Here is a 17,036-nt window from a genome sequence, read left to right on the forward strand (position 1 = left end):
TTGCTTTGAAATGGGTCTGGTGGATCTTCAGTGGCTATTACTGAGCAGGTCTGCCCTTTGTTTAAATATGCTTAATACTTACATTTTTTAATACTTATATTTTTAAATAGAGGTATTTGCTTTTTTTTTTTTTTTCTTTTTATTTATTTTTGGCTGTGTTGGGTCTTCGTTTCTGTGCAAGGACTTTCTTTAGTTGCGGCGAGCGGGAGCCACTCTTCATCGCGGTGTGCGGGCCTCTCACTGTCGTGGCCTCTCTTGTTGCGGAGCACAAGCTCCAGACGCGCAGGCTCAGCAGTTGTGGCTCACGGGCCCAGTTGCTCTGCGGCATGTGGGATCCTCCCAGACGAGGGCTCGAACCCGTGGCCCATGCATTAGCAGGCGGATTCTCAACCACTGCGCCACCAGGGAAGCCCCTGCTTTTTTATATACATATTCTCCAGAGAGAATTTAAGAAACATATTTGATATATTCTGTTTGAGAGTTGAAATATTTTTAATGCTTTCTGGAGATGTCTAGCTTGATTATATCTTCTTTTTGGTAAAGTGTTTTTCTTTATTTTTCTTTTCTTTTCTTTTCTTTTGGCCGCACCGCGCGGCATGTGGGATTTTAGTTCCCTGACCAGGGATCGGACCTGCTCCCCCTGCATTGGAAGCGTGGAGTCATAACCACTGGACTGCCAGGGAAGTCCAAAAGTGTTTTTCTTTAGTTTTGTTGTTGTTGTTGTTGTTGTTTTGTTTTGTTTTTCTTTAGTTTTAAATCTGTAGAGTACACTCTGGGACCTTGATTATCATAAAGTCTATCTTGACCTAATAGTAACATTCTCTTAAGGGTTTGTTTTAAGCACATATAAAAAGTAACTGTAATCCTGTTTGGGTGACTTTTAATTAAAAGTCTAGTTACAAATTATAACTATATAGGTTTACTAAAGCATTGTACTTTTCTCTCCATAATCAGTTTGGTTGTGTTTTCCTTTAATAACCAAACATTCCAGGTTACATAGAACAGATCTGATTTTTTCCTACCTTGAATGTTGGCAAGTGATAACTTTAATTGTGCAATAGGCAGTTTATAACTATTGTCTGTGTTTGACTTCACATTGCACATCCGTGTGCTGCTAAAATTTCTCTCTGTGCCCACATTGCCTTCAAGCCGTGAGTCAACCAAATGTCTTATGAAGCTCTTTGGTTGTCTTATAACAGATGTATCTTTATCCTAAACATGATCAATCTATTTCTCATGTTCATCACTTTAAATATGAGTTCATAGTACTTTTCCCCACTTCACATTTGTAATTTGGGGAGTTAGATTCACATACATTATTTCTCACTGAGGATGCAGATCTTTGGAACTACTGCCATTCTTGGATTATTGAGTAATTTACTGATAGAGCAAAAGTACTGCCTTTTAAGAAGCTAATGAAATGACATTGTACAACTCTACATGCATATATTTTTAAGATAGTACTTTTATCCCAATTTTTATTATGAAAATTTCAAACATATATAAAAATGTGGAGAATAGTAAACTCCCATGTATACTCATTACCCAGCTTCACTAATTATCAAGTCATAGCCATTTTGGTTTCAATTATACTCTCTCCACTCCTCACTCCACTTGATTATTTTGAAGGAAATTCTAGTTATTGGATTTCATCTAGATATTTCAGTATGTAGCTAAAACAAGTACTTTATTTATTTATTTTTGGCCTCACCACACAGCATTCAGGATCTTAGTTCCCTGACCAGGGATCGAACCCATGCCTCCTGCAGTGGAAGCATGGAGTCTTAACCACTTGACCGCCAGGGAAGTCCCTAAAACAAGTACTTTAAAAAGCTACAATCCCATTGTCACACCTTTAAAATTAACAATTGCTCCACATATCATCAAATATCCATACAGTGTTCAGAAGTTCCTGATTCATAGCTTTTTTCCATTTAGTTTCTTTAAATAATAACATAAATATGGTCCATATGTTGTAATTAGTTGATATATCTCTTAAATGTTTAAAAAGATTATTTCTACTTCTTTTTTCTCCCTGGTAATATATATATTGAAGAAAATGGATCATTTCTCCTGAAGAATTTCCCGAGTTCTGGATTTTGTTGATTGCGTCCCTGTGATGTCATCTGATCATGTTCCTCTGTGCCCTATATTTCCTGTAATCTGATGTTTAGACCTAGAGGCTTGAATGAATTCAGTTTCATTTTTAGAAAGAAGTCTTCACACGTGGTGGTTTGAGCTTTCACACTAAGGCATATATTTATGTTTGTTTTCTTTGTGTGATGTTAGCAGCCATTGATATCATTGCCTAGGTCTGTTTGCATTAGGGGTTGCAAATTGGAGATACTCTAATTCTATAAACCTTCATTTAGCTGAATTCATTTATAAAGGAAACTTCTTTTATTAACTCTTTGATTACTCTGAGTTAGTTCATACAGGAAAGGCAGATGAATACTTGATTCTTTCCCTTATGTGCCAGTTTTCAAAATAAATTGGTACCCTACTGTTCTGGAAAGATGACCAGTGAATAGTTTCTGTGTTTTAATGAGTATCAGTATGAACTTGCATTTGATGTGTTTCAATTCATGTAGCTGTTTTTCAGTCCCATCTTTCACTAATGGTAGCCTTTTCAAACTGACTTCTGAATCCTTTTTTTCGTTTTGTTTTGTTTTTTTTGGCTGTGCCTTGCGGCCTGGGAGATCCTAGTTCCCTGACCAGGGATCGAACCCAGGCCCCCGCAGTGAAAGCATCGAGTCCTAACCTCTGGACCGCCAGGGAATTCCCAACTTCTGATTCCTTTTGACATTAATCCAAGATGTCAATACAAGGCATAAAGTGCATATTTCTTGCCCCAGACCTGGAGACAGCCATTTCTCTAAGAAACTGATTCCTTTTGGTGGGAAATAGTATTTGGAGACCACAAATCTGGGCGGTAGGTGTGCTGTGCTCATTGTTGTCTGATTGCTTATTGCTTTTTGGCCTTTTCAGTGGACAGAGCTACTATGTATTTTCTCAAGAGAAAATACAACGTAAATTCATAATGATGTTTCTGATTTAAAATATAGGATTACAGGATTTTTGCTTGGCTTCTTTGATTTTTATATTTCTATCTCTTTACTCTTACTCTGAAAAAAAATCTTGGTTTTTAGGGACAGATCATAATTACTTCTTTGCTTTATCTCAGTGTCTCTCAACTTCAACACTATTAACATTTTGGGCAGTACTTTCTTGTGGGGGCTGTCTTGTGCATTGTAGGATTTTCAGCAGCATCCCTAACCTCATCTACTAGATACCAATAGCGCCCTCCACCCCAGTTGTTGTGACAGCCCAAAAATGCCTCCGGCCAATGCCAGATATCTTCTTAGGGGCACTATTGCCTCCTGGTTGAGACCCACTGCTTTATCTTTATACCATACTTTTCATATAAACAATACTAATATATTATTGCTAATAATATGACTACTAGAAACTTCATTTTTCCTCTTTGGGTTCATCCCACTAGGATATATGGTAAAATTACCATGTTTTAAATTTACTTGAAATAATTCCTCTCTGTCAGTTCAGTTAATTCGTTTCATTTTTACTTTCAGTTTATAGGGATTGCTTTTTTAAAATTTAACTTTGTTTTGTAAGTGCATAAAATATTTGCATGGGTCCAAAGTTGATCTAAAAAACAAGATACATTCAGAGAAATCCAGCTTCTGCCCTTACTCCCTTCACCCCTTGCACTCTCTCCCACTTTATAAGTAACCTTATTATTTATTTTTTGGTTTACTTTTTCATTTTTTCCTAATGTAAACAAATATACATATATTCATGTCCACCTCTGTTAGATAAACAGTACCATATCATACATATTTTTCTCCATTTTGCTTTCTTCACTTAACAGTACATCCCACTGTGTGGATTTACCATAGTTTATTCAAGAAGTCCCTATTAATGGACAAGTTGAGGTTTTTTACAGGCTTTGCTGTTACAATCAATGCTGTAAATAATTCTACAGTGAATAGTCTAGTGTATTCATCTTTTTATATTTTTGCTAAAGTATCATTGGGATGGATTTTTAGATAATGGGATTTCTAGATATATGTGTCAAAGAAAAAACAGAGCTGGACAGTAGTTAAAGCAGTAAAACCAGATTCTGTTCAGGAACTATTGTGATAGGGGAAAAGAGACCTCAGTGTGGAACTGGACTCGATTCTGAATATAACATGGACAGGGACTTCCCTGGTGGCGCAGTGGTTAAGAATCCGCCTGCCAATGCAGGGGACACGGGTTCGAGCCCGGATCCGGGAAGATCCCACATGCCACGGAGCGGCTAAGCCCGTGCGCCACAACTACTGAGCCTGCATTCTAGAGTCTGCGAGCCACAACTATTGAAGCCCGCGTGCCACAACTACTGAAGCCTGTGCGCCTAGAGCCTGTGCTCCGCAACAAGAGAAGCCACCACAATGAGAAGCCTGCGCACCGCAACGAAGAGTAGCCCCCGCTCGCTGCAACTAGAGAAAGCCCATGTGCAGCAATGAAGACCCAACGCAGCCAAAAAATAAATAAATAAAAAAAATAATTTTTAAAAAAGATGGACAAGTGGGGATTTATAGACAAAGGGCAAGGTAGGGGTCAGTGGATGGAAAATTACTAAGAGAAACCTCAAAGGTAAGGGGGGATTCTTGCTAAACTGAACTACAAGATTCTTGCTGAAGGCAGGCCAGGGTGATCAGTATCATGGCGGGGTTGGTGGGGGAGTGCGGAGTGAGGAGTTTGATCAGGTATCAAGGGTGGAGGGATTCTGGGTAAAGCTGCTTAACAGGATTCTTGCTAAAATTGGGCTCTACAGGAACAGAAATGGAAGCCCAAGGTCAGGCCTCCTTGAGAAGATGCCTCAGAGGAGCCTAACTACAGTTTGGTCAAGGAGAGATTCTTTGTCATATGCATAGGTGACTAGGTAATGCCACATTCCCTTCCCCGGATATGTGCCATTTTGCATTCCCACCGAAAATGTTTGAGGCTGTTTCCCCACACTCTCAGCAACAAAATGTGTTGCAAGACATGTAAGTTTTTGCCAGTCTGATTGGCGAGAAATGGTATCATAATATAGTTTCAATTGCATTTATTTCATTATAAGTGAGACTGACATCTTTTCACATATTTTAGGGCCATTTGCTTCTCTCTTTCTGAGACGTCTCTGTTCATATTTGTTGCCTTTTGATTGTTGGCCTTTTTCTTCTCTGTATCAGTTCTTTATATATTAACCTTTTAGTTGTAATGCCAGTTCCCTTTGTTTATTTGTTTGTTTTTGTTTGTCATCTGTGTTTTTACTTTGTAGAAATTTAAAAAAAATTTTTTATTCTTACATAGTTAAATGTATCAGTCTTTTCCCTTATTGCTTCTGGATTTGAGTTATAGGAAAGTTGTCTTCTCTTCCAGGTTATAGGGAACTTTACCATGTTTTCTTTAATAATTAAAAAGTTTGCCTTTTTTAAAGTTTTTTTTTATTGTAGTAAAATACATACACATATAACATAAAATTTGCCATCTTAACCAATGTTAAGTGTACAATTCAGCAGCATTAATAATATTCACAGTGGTGTGTAACCATTACCACTGTCCATTTCCAAGACTTCTTCATGGTCCCAAACGGAAACTCTGTGCCTGTTATGTAGTAATTCCACATTCCTCTCTTCTCCCAGTCCCTAAAAACTTCTATTTTACTCTCTATCTCTATGAATTTGCCTTGTATGAAATATCAATGTAACTAGAATCATGGAATATTTGTCCTTTCGTATTTGGCTTAATTCACTTAATATTTTCAAGGTTTATCCGTGTTGTAGTATGTATCAAAACTTCATTCCTTTTTATGGCTAATTAATATTCCATTGTATGTATATACCACATTTTGTTCAGACATTCATCTGTTGATGGACATCTGGATTATTTCCACCTCTTGGCTATTGTGAATAATGCCTCAACCACCAAATGCTTTTCTACAGCAGCTGTACCGTTTTACATTTCCACCAGCAATATTCCGGTGTTCTAATTTCTCCACATCCCTGTCAACACTTATTATTTTTGTTTTATTAAATAATAGCTATTCTTTTTTTTTTTTATTTATTTATGTTTGGCTGCATTGGGTCTTCGTTGCTGCGTGCAGGCTTTCTCTAGTTGCGGCGAGCAGGGGCTACTCTTCGTTGCGGTGCACGGGCTTCTCATTGCAGTGGCTTCTCTTGTTGCGGAGCATGGGCTCTAGGCACACAGGCTTCAGTAGTTGCAGCGTGCAGGCTCAGTAGTTGTGACTTGCGGGCTCTAGAGCCCTGGCTCAGTAGTTGTGCTGCCCGGGCATAGTTGCTCTGCGGCATGTGGGATCTTCCTGGACCAGGGCTCGAACCCGTGTCCTCTGCATTGGCAGGTGGATTTTTAACCACTGCGCCACCAGAGAGGTCCCAATAATAGCTATTCTGATGTGTATAAAGTGGTATCTCATTGTGACTAGTGATGTTGAGCATCTTTTTCATGTGCTTATTGTCTACTCAATATTTCTTCTTTGGAGAAATGTCTGTTCACATCCTTTGCCCAGTTTTGAATTGGTTTGTTTTCCCTGTTTTTAAGTTGTATTTTTCTTGATTCATCATTTGCTTGATAGCTGTAAACCTTTGACTACTTTCCAGAGTTCTACGTTGGTCCTAATAGTTTCTGCTTGTTTTTCAATGTTTCTGTGGGGACAGGAGCTTGGAGCTGCCTATTCTTTCATTTTGCTGACATCACCCTCAGGTTCAATTTTTAAATTTTAGATCTTGGATATATCTGGAATTTATCTTGCTAATGGTGATTCCATATGACTGTTGAATTTATTTAAAAGTCCATCTTTTCCTGATTTTTTAAGATCTAATAGTATGGACTCCTCATGGGTTTTTGTTTTATTCAGTGAGTTATAATCCATTAGTATCATTATTTACTTTGATGTTCCATTTCCCAGACTTGTCCAGTGGGAACCCCTTCAGGTGGCTTCAGTGTCGTTTTGATATGTCCTCATCATTCACTGAGCACCATCTTACTTTCTGGTGCAAGATCTTTCGGGCTCATTTGTTCTTTCTCTGTCCCAGCCCTGGAATCAGCCTTTTCTCCAAGGAGCCATGATTCCTTTTCTTGGAAAACTGTATTTAGAAGCCAAGATGTAGGCTTTTGGTATGCTTATTGCTTCTAGTCTGTCATTGCTTCCAGGACCTCTCAAAGGGCAGATGGCTTGGACTCTTAAATATTGATTTGTTTCCTTATTTCTTATATTTTTTTTTTGTAAGGGCAAAAGAGTATTGCAGAAAGTTTGGGAAAGAGAGAAAATAATCCACAATTTTTTACCCCCCCAACAATAACTATTTTCACTCTTGCTTCTCTCCATTTTTAAAAAAATTGATTAATTTATTTTTGGCTGCATTGGGTCTTTGTTGCTGTGCGTGGGCTTTTTCTAGTTGCGGGGAGTGAGGACTACTCTTAGTTGTGGTGCGTGGGCTTCTCATTGAGGTGGCTCCTCTTGTTGCGGAGCACGGGCTCTGGGTGCGCAGGCTTCAGTAGTTGTGGCACATAGGCTCAGTAGTTGTGGCTCACGGGCTCTAGAGCGCAGGCTCAGTAGTTGTGGTGCATGGGCTTAGTTGCTCCGCAGCAGGTGGGATATTCCTGGACCAGGGCTCGAACCCGTGTCCCCTGCATTGGCAGGCGGATTCTTAACCACTGCACCACCAGGGAAGTCCCTCTCCATTTTTTTCATACACATTCGATTTCATTCCTAGTGAATGAATAATTTTTGTTTCTTGTATTTTCACTTATGTGACATCTCTTTCTATTTGGCTACATAAATTGCTTCATAATTATTTTTAAGGGATACGTATTATCCCATCAAGCAATCAAGCAGCTATATCATGACCATTTACTTTATTTTCAGTTTTTCCTAACGGATAACAGCTGTGGCAGACATATTTTATGTATATAGCTTACATTGTTGTTCTTTTAAGTTCCCAGAAATGTGGAAGATCATGGTCAAAATATTTATACAGCATGTAAATACATCTGGTCAGTTTGCTTTCCCCCAGAATTGTAAGAATGAGTTTATATTCCCTATTTTTATTCCCGTCTTGTCCCTAGATTCTTCTGACCAATTTTTTTTCTTTTTTTTTTTTTTTAGATTCCATATATATGTGTTAGCATACGGTATTTGTTTTTCTCTTTCTGACTTACTTCACTCTGTATGACAGACTCTGCAGACCTACTAGAGAATGGACTTGAGGATACGGGGAGGGGGAAGGGTAAGCTGGGACAAAGTGAGAGAGTGGCATGGGCATATATACACTACCAAATATAAAATAGATAGCTAGTGGGAAGCAGCCGCATAGCAGAGCGAGATCAGCTCTGTGCTTTGTGACCACCTAGAGGGGTGGGATAGGGAGGGTGGGAGGGAGGGAGATGCAAGAGGGAAGAGATATGGGGACATATGTATATGTATAACTGAGTCACTTAGTTATAAAGCAGAAACTAACACAACATTGTAAAGCAATTATACTCTAATAAAGATGTTAAAAAAAAAGAATATTGACAATAAAAATCATCTACATTGGGAAAAAAAGAAAAGAATGAGTTTATATTGATTTGATATTTTGTTAATATTGGAGATTGAGTGAAATGTTTACATTCACTTTTGTTTGTTATTAAACCAAAGCATACATTATTTTTTTTTTTTTAATAATTTTTGGAGAACTGTGTTTTATTTATTTATTTATTTATTTATTTTTGGCTGTGTTGGGTCTTCGTTTCTGTGCGAGGTCTTTCTCTAGTTGCGGCAAGCGGGGGCCACTCTTCATCGCGGTGCGCGGACCTCTCACTGTCGCGGCCTCCTCACTGTCGCGGCCTCTCTTGTTGCAGAGCACAGGCTCCAGACGTGCAGGCTCAGCAGTCGTGGCTCACGGGCCTAGTTGCTCCGCGGCATGTGGGATCTTCCCAGACCAGAGCCCGAACCCGTGTCCCCTGCATTGGCAGGCAGACTCTCAACCACTGTGCCACCAGGGAAGCCCCATACATTATTTTTCATTATAAGTTTTTTTTTTTTTTTTGGCCGTGAGCACTTGCAGGATCTTAGTTTCCCAACCAGTGATTGAACGTGGGCCCTTGGTAGTAAAAGCACAGAGTCCTAACCACTAGACCTCCAGGGAATTCCCCTCATCATAACTTTTATGAAATCTTTCTTTTGTCAGATTATCCGAATCCAAAATTTACTTTTTATTGCTTTACTTTAAGTGAAAGTGACAGCTTTGAGTTAGGTCACTTGTTCTTAAGACCCCTTTAGTGCTACTTTAGGAGTACATAATAACTTAATGGTAAAGAATCTTAATGCATACGTTGGAATGAATTTATTTAAAATACTGTATTAAGAACTTTACCTTATTTTTCTTTTTACTTTTACAGTTAGTCAAAAGAGAATGAAAGAAGTAGATAATCTTGAAAGTATAAAGGAAGAATGGTGAGTTAATTTATGCATTGTTTTTGTTACCAATGCCTTTGTTACTTTCTCTATTTTTACATTTCACTAACTTAGTAAGTTTTCATTATGATTATCTGTTAAATACCTAATAGTAATGTACTTCAAAGTTTTTTTTTCATAGCTGCATTAAATGGATTTTAGTGAAGTTATAAATCTTTCTGTGATTAATTTTTTTGTGTTAAATTTCTCTCTGCCCACATATTATTTCTTTTATTTAAGAGGGAAATTAAAGTAACTATTTATTACTTCATTAGCCTCTTGTGTTATACTATCTTGAAGTCATAGTGTAAATATAATGGCTTTGGAATCAGATAAACCTAGGTTTGAATCCCATCTCTGTCTTATACTACTTCTCTGGCATTTGAGCAACTTAGGTAGATTCTTTGAGTTTCAGTATCTCATCTAAAAAGGAGGAGGTGTACATAGGTACCTGAAAGGTTTTTGTAAGGATTAGATAGCCAATTTAAAGCACTGAGCATCGTATTAGCATATAGCAGGCACCCAATAAATGGTAGGTGCAAAGTCTCTCGTTCTTATTAATACAAAATTCTTTATTCTCACTTCTCTGAAGTGGAATATTTATTTTTGTATTATGTTCTTTGTTTTAAATATTTGAAAAGGTAAATATCTTTCATTCATAGTCCATTTAAGGAGACAGGTAAGTATTTACAAATACTTTGTGAACACTTTCTATACCGAACAAATACTATTTATTATTTTTTCACTAGAGTACTTACTGTTTTATATAGATATCTGATACTAACTATATAATTGTGAGGTAATGTCAGGAGCCCCTAAGACTGCCTCCAGATGTGATGATTTGATTAGAGGATTCACAGGATTCAGCTTATAGTCATACTAATGACTAAGCTTTATTGCAATGAAAAGATACTTTGCAAGGGGGTGAAGTCCAGGGGAAACCAGGCATAAGCTTCCAAGAGTCCTTGCCCAGTGGAGCCACCAGGACACACACTTAATTCCTCCAGTAATAAGTTATACAGCACGTGTGAGATGTTGTCTACCAGGGAAGTTCATTGGAAATGAGCCTTAGGGTTTATACTGGGGACTAGGCACATATTAAAATTCCATACTCTCATGAGAAAAGTAAAAAGGATAGCAACAGTTAGGCCTGCTATGTTAACTCTTTTCTACACAGAAATAAGTTGAATGGCTGATTGATTGATTGATGGATTGATTTTTGCCACACCTTGTGGCTTGTGGAACTTCCCCAACCAGTGATCCAACCCGTGCCCCCTGCAGTGGAAGCGCGGAGTCTTAACCACTGGACCACCACGGAAGCCCCAGCTGAATGACTAATTTTTTTTTTAATTTTTATTTATTAATTTTTGGCTGTGTTGGGTCTTCATTGCTGCACGTGGGCTTTCTCTAGTTGGGGTGAGTGGGGGCTACTCGTTGTTGCGGTGTGCAGGCGTCTCATTGCGGTGGCTTCTCTTATTGCGGAGCACGGGCTCTACGTGTGCGGGCTTCAGTAGTTGTGGCTCACAGGCTCTAGAGCGCAGGCTCAGTAGTTGGGGCGCCCGGGCTTAGTTGCTCCACAGCATATGGGATCTTCCCAGACCAGGGCTCGAACCTGTGTCTTCTGCATTGCCAGGCAGATTCTTAACCACTGCGCCACCAGGGAAGCCCTGAATGACTGATTTTAAAGAGTAAAATTAACTTAGGACTGCTAACAGTTTTGTGGAGACGTAATTCACATACCATATAACTCATCCATTTAAAGTGTACAATTCAGGGACTTCCCTGGTGGCACAGTGGTTAAGAATCCACCTGCCAATGCAAGGGGACACGGGTTTGATCCCTGGTCCGGGAAGATCCCACGTGCCGCAGAACAACTAAGCCCGTGTGCCACAACTACTGAGCCTGCACTCTAGTGCCCGTGCCCGTGCTCTGCAGCAAGAGAAGCCCGTGCACTGCAACGCAGAGTAACCCCCACTTGCAGCAACGAAGACCCAGTGCAGCCAAAAAAAAAAAAAAAAGTATACAATTAAGTGGTTGTTAGTACATTCATAGAGTTGTGAAACCATTACCACAGTCAGTTTTATAACATTTACATCACCCAAAGAGAAACCCCATACCTGTTAGCAGTCACACCCCATTCTCCTGTGCCCTATGCCTGACAACCACTGATACGCTCTCTGTCTCTATAGATTTGCTTATTCTGGGCACTTCATATATATGGAATCATAGAATATGGGGTCTTTTGTGACTGGCTTCTTTCATTTAGCATAATGTTTTCAAGCTTTATAATGTTATAACATGTATCAATACTTTGAATTTAAATAATTAGTAAGGGGCTTCCCTGGTGGTACAGGGGTTAAGAATTCGCCTGCCAGTGCAGGGGACACGGGTTCAAGCCCTGGTCTGGGAAGATCCCACATGCCACAGAGCAGCTAAGCCTGTGCACCGCAACTACTGAGCCTGCGCTCTAGAGCCCGTGAGCCACAGCTACTGAGCCCAAGCACCACAGCTACTGAAGCCCACATGCCTAGAGCTTGTGCTCCGCAACGAGAAGCCACCGCAGTGAGAAGCCACCACAGTGAGAAGCCTGTGCACCGCAACAAAGAGTAGCACCCACTCGCTGCAACTAGAGAAAGCCCGCATGCAACAACAAAGACCCAGTGCAGCCAAAAATAAAATAAATAAATTTTAAAAGTAATAATAGGGGCTTCCCTGGTGGCACAGTGGTTAAGAATCTGCCTGCCAATGCAGGGGACACGGGTTTGAGCTCGGGTCTGGGAAGATTCCACATGCCGTGGAGAAACTAAGCCTGTGCGCCACAACTACTGAGCCTACGCTCTAGAGCTCGTGAGCCACAACTGCTGAGCCTGTGTGCCACAACTACTGAAGCCCGTGCACCTAGAGCCCATGCTCCACAATGAGAGCAGCCACCACCACGAGAAGCCTGCACACTGAAACGAACAGTAGCCCCTGCTCGCCACAACTAGAGAAAGCCCACGTGCAGCAATGAAGACCCAATGCAGCCAAAAATAAATAAATTTATTTTAAAAAATAATAATAATAAATAAATACTAAGATGTGTATACAAGAATATTAGTAATAGAGTTTATAATTTTCTTGGTAACAAAAATAGATTTTGTTAGAAACAGCAGTCCAGTAAAAAATGAAAAGAAGACTGATTCCCTAAGTGTATCAGTTGCTCAAAGATTATAAATGGTGAAGATCCATATTTACCATATGTGCTTCCAAAGCATAAACAGATGCAAATCTTTCACCTGTTTGAACAACAGCTAGCTGATAACCTTATTTATGCAAAACACACAATAGTGAATGAGAAAGTGAGCAAAAGAGGCTTTTCTGAGCCAGGATAGATGTTTCCTATTACCTTTCCTGAAGTTTTTGTACTTTTTATTATTAGAGAAACCCCTAGGACTTCAAGACTATTTACTTAATGTAACCCCTTTGATAATCTGGTTTCAGAGTTCTAAAGAAGAGTATTGATATTTGCATCACAAAATGATAATAACAAGTAAAGAAAAGAATGACAGAGTAGAAAACAATGATGAAATAATAAAGTTGTATATATTTAGTATTGATACACTATTTTTAACTAGAGTTTACATTTGGGTCTGTTTCTTTGGAGTTCTGTGGAGTTTGACAAATGGCGCTAATGTGTGTAATGTTGCACTTTTAATTCCATATACCAATTGTTAATTGCTGGTATACAGGAAAGCACTGGCTTTTGTATATTAATCTTGTGTCCTGCAACTTTGCTATAAATGTGTATTAGTCCCAAGAGTTTTACATTGTTGTTGATTCTTTTGGATTTTCTATGTAAACAGTCTTGTTACCTGCGAAAAGACAATTTTTCTTCCATCTTGACCTGTATTTTTTTTTTTTATTTCCTTTTCTTGTCTTACTGGTTTAGCTAAGATTTCCAGTATGGCATTGAAGAGGAGTGGTGAGAAGCGGCATCCTTGTTTTGTTCCTTCTCTTAGGGGAAAAGCATCTAGTTTCTCATCATTAAGTATGACATTAGCTTGAGGGGGTTCCTCTCTATTCCTAATTTGCTGAGAGTTCTTTTTTTTTTTTTTTTTTAATTTATTTATTTATTTATTTATGGCTGTGTTGGGTCTTCGTTTCTGTGTGAGGACCTTCTCTAGTTGTGGCAAGCGGGGGCCGCTCTTCATCGTGGTGCGCGGGCCTCTCACTATCGCGGCCTCTCTTGTTGGCGAGCACAGGCTCCAGACGCACAGGCTCAGTAATTGTGGCTCACGGGCCCAGCCGCTCTGCGGCATGTGGGATCTTCCCAGACCAGGGCTCGAACCCATGTCCCCTGCATTAGCAGGCAGATTCTCAAGCACAGCGCCACCAGGGAAGCCCTGCTGAGAGTTCTTATTGTGAATAGGTGTTAGATATTGTCAGATGCTTTTTCTACATCTGTTGATATGATCATATGATTTTTCTTCTTTAGTGTGTTGATGTGGTGGGTTACATTGATTGATTTTCTCATGTTGAACCAGTCTTACATACCTGGAATAAATCCTACTTCGTTGTGGTGTATAATTCTTTTTATATATTGCAGGATTCAAAATATTAGTATTTTGTTGAGGATTTTGCATTTTAAAAAAAATTATTTATTTATTTGGCAGTGCCAGGTCTTAGTTGCGGCTCAGGGAATCTTCATTGCCGTGTGTGGGATCCTCGCTACGCATGCAGGATCTTTAGTTGTGGCAAGCGGGAGGCATGCGGGATCTAGTTCCCTGACCAGGGATCGAACCCAGGCCCCCTGCATTGAGAGCACAGAGTCTTAACCACTGGACCACCAGGGAGGTCCCAAGGATTTTGCACTTAGGTTCATGAGAGTTTTGTCTGTAGTTTTCCTTTCTTGTAATGTCTTTATCTGGTTTTGGTATTTGGGTAATGCTGTCCACATAGAATGAGTTAGAAGTATTCCCTTCCACTTTTATTTTCTGAAAGAGATTATAGAGAATTGGTATCAATTCGTTCTTAAATGTTTGATAGAATTCACCAGTGAAATCATCTGTGCCTGGTGCTTTCTGTTTTGGCAGATTATCAATTATTGATTCAGTTTCTTTAATAAATGTAAGCCTATTCATATTGTGTATTCCTCCTCATGTGAGTTTGGGTAGATTGTGCTTTTCAAGGAATTGGTCCAGTTTATCTAAGTTAATCAAGTTTGTGGGCATCCATCTCCAACACACTGTACTCTGAACCTCTTAAAAGCCTAGACTATTTCTTATTCATCTTTGTGTCTTCCCCACCTAACATATAGTAGGTACTCAAATATTTGAATGACCTGTGTTAGCATAATAAGGTTTAGTAGAATTTATATACCAAATATGTATGATAAAGGACTAAAACTTCAGCTACTCTGGATGCTCAGCTTTATTGGCTTTGTACTTAGTACTTAGTAATTAAGTATAAATTGCTTTCTGAACAGAAGAAACAAATACCAGAAAGCACAAAGTGGTTGTAATGACATTATCATCTAATATTTAAGAATTTACTACGTGCCAGCATGTGTACTGGTACATACAGTATACCAGGTGTAAATAGGCCTTTATGTGTATTCACATTTAATCTTAACAACAACCATGTGAGATAAGTGGTAATACTAAGACATAATATGGATTGTCTTAAGAGTATATATAGAGAGAATTACCTAGAAGAGTAAAAAGAATATACCTAAATTAAAAAATTACCCTGCTATCAGCATTTTTATTTTTTTAGTTAATTATTATTTTGGCTGTGCTGGGTCTTAGTTGTGGCACATGGGATCTTCTTTGCGGTATGCAGAATCTTTAGTTCTGGTATGTGGGATCTAGTTCCCTGACCAGGGATCGAACCTGGGCCCCCTGCATTGGGAGCACTGAGTCTTAGCCTCTGGACCACCAGGGAAGTCCCTGCTATCAGCATTTTATTAACAGTATAATAGTGACTATTTTGAGAGACAGTCTAGCACAGTGATTAAGAGTAGAGGCATACAGGCATTAGGACTTCCCTGGTGACGCAGTGGTTAAGAATCTGCCTGCCAATGCAGAGTACATGGGTTCGAGTCCTGGTCCAGGAAGATCCCACATGCCGAGGAGCAACTAAGCCCGTGCGCCACAACTACTGAGTCTGTGCTCTAGAGCCCGCGAGCCACAGCTACTGAGCCCGCGTGCTGCAGCCACTGAAGCCCGCGTGCCTAGAGCCCATGCTCCACAGCAAGAGAAGCCACCTCAATGAGAAGCCTGCGCACCACAACGAAGAGTAGCCCCCACTCGCCGCAACTAGAGAAAGCCCATGCTCAGCAACAAAGACCCAACACAGCCAAAAATAAATAATAAATAAATAAATAAATTGAAAAAGAGTAGGGGCATTAGAAGCCTGAGTTCAGTTTCCAGCTCTGTCTCCCAATAGCTTTGCGATCTTGGGCAAATTGCTTAAGCTTTTTCTTTACCTAGTAAATGAGGATAAAAACAATATGTGCCTTTTAGGTCACTGTGAAGATTGAAAGAGCAAACACATGTAAAGCGCTTAGAAAAGTTCCTAACATGTATTAATAAATGCTTAGTAAATATTAGCTATTAAGAGAGGCTTTATAATGTATCATGGCTAGGAGCATAGACTTGGAAGACAGATTAACAGCGTTTGAATTCTGTTTCTGCCACTTACTAGCTGTGTAATCTCTAACATGTAACTTAACCTCTTTGTGACTCATTTTCCTTATCTATAAAATGTGGATAAAAATATCTGCCTTGCAGATCCTGGCACAGTGTAAGAACTATAAAAGTGTTGATTATTATCTGAGAAATCTGAGAAATTATCTCTCAGTACATTTATGAATTTTCTATGTGACTTTAGAAAAGATCAACCAGAAACCATCCTTTTATCAAACAAAATCTTAGGTAATATTTCTTTTATGACAAAATATAAACACACATACACATACAAAAATAGTAGATGGGGTGGGCAAAATGGAGGAAGGTGGTCAAGAGGTACAAACTTCCAGTTATAAAATAAATAAGTCATGGGATATGATGTACATCATGGAGACTTTAGTTAATAACACTGTACTGTATATCTGAAAGTTGCCAAGAGAGTAAATCTTGAAAGTTCTCATCACAAGGAAAAAATTCTGTAACTATGCATGGTGATGGATGTTAACAATTAACTAGACATTGTGGTGATTATTTTGCAGTACGTACAAGCATTGAATTATGTTGTGTACCTGAAACTAAAATAATGTTGTAAGTCAGTTGTACCTCAATTTAAAAAGAAAGAAAGAAAAAAAAGAACCCGGTAGAGTATTAAACCACTACAGATGAAAGTCTTGAGTGGGAAATTTCATTCTGAAGTGTGCAAAGGAGCATAACTATGATTATGACTGTTCCTCACACCTTACCACCTTTAGTTTCAAGAGTGCTTTGTGTTACCAAAAAGTACATAGCAACCCCTCTTAAAGCCATTTTGAGAGCTTTACAAAGAACAGGTGTTTTTACTCTGGACCGGTGGTTTTCAACCTGGT

At 39.1% G+C, this 17,036-nt stretch overlaps 1 protein-coding gene across 2 annotated transcripts in view; it reads left to right on the plus strand.

Moving 5' to 3' along the window:
* Positions 1 to 17,036, plus strand: part of UBXN2A (UBX domain protein 2A) — a 44,199-nt gene that overhangs the window by 9,020 nt on the left and 18,143 nt on the right. For both annotated transcript variants that reach the window (XM_068564741.1, XM_068564740.1), the window contains exon 2: positions 9,448 to 9,502. In XM_068564741.1, coding sequence (XP_068420842.1) covers positions 9,462 to 9,502 — 41 coding nt within the window. In that variant the 5' untranslated portion in view covers positions 9,448 to 9,461. The remainder of the gene's footprint in view (positions 1 to 9,447; positions 9,503 to 17,036) is intronic.

This window comes from Eschrichtius robustus, chromosome 15 (assembly GCF_028021215.1).
Source record: "Eschrichtius robustus isolate mEscRob2 chromosome 15, mEscRob2.pri, whole genome shotgun sequence".
In the NCBI taxonomy this organism is placed as follows: domain Eukaryota; kingdom Metazoa; phylum Chordata; class Mammalia; order Artiodactyla; family Eschrichtiidae; genus Eschrichtius; species Eschrichtius robustus.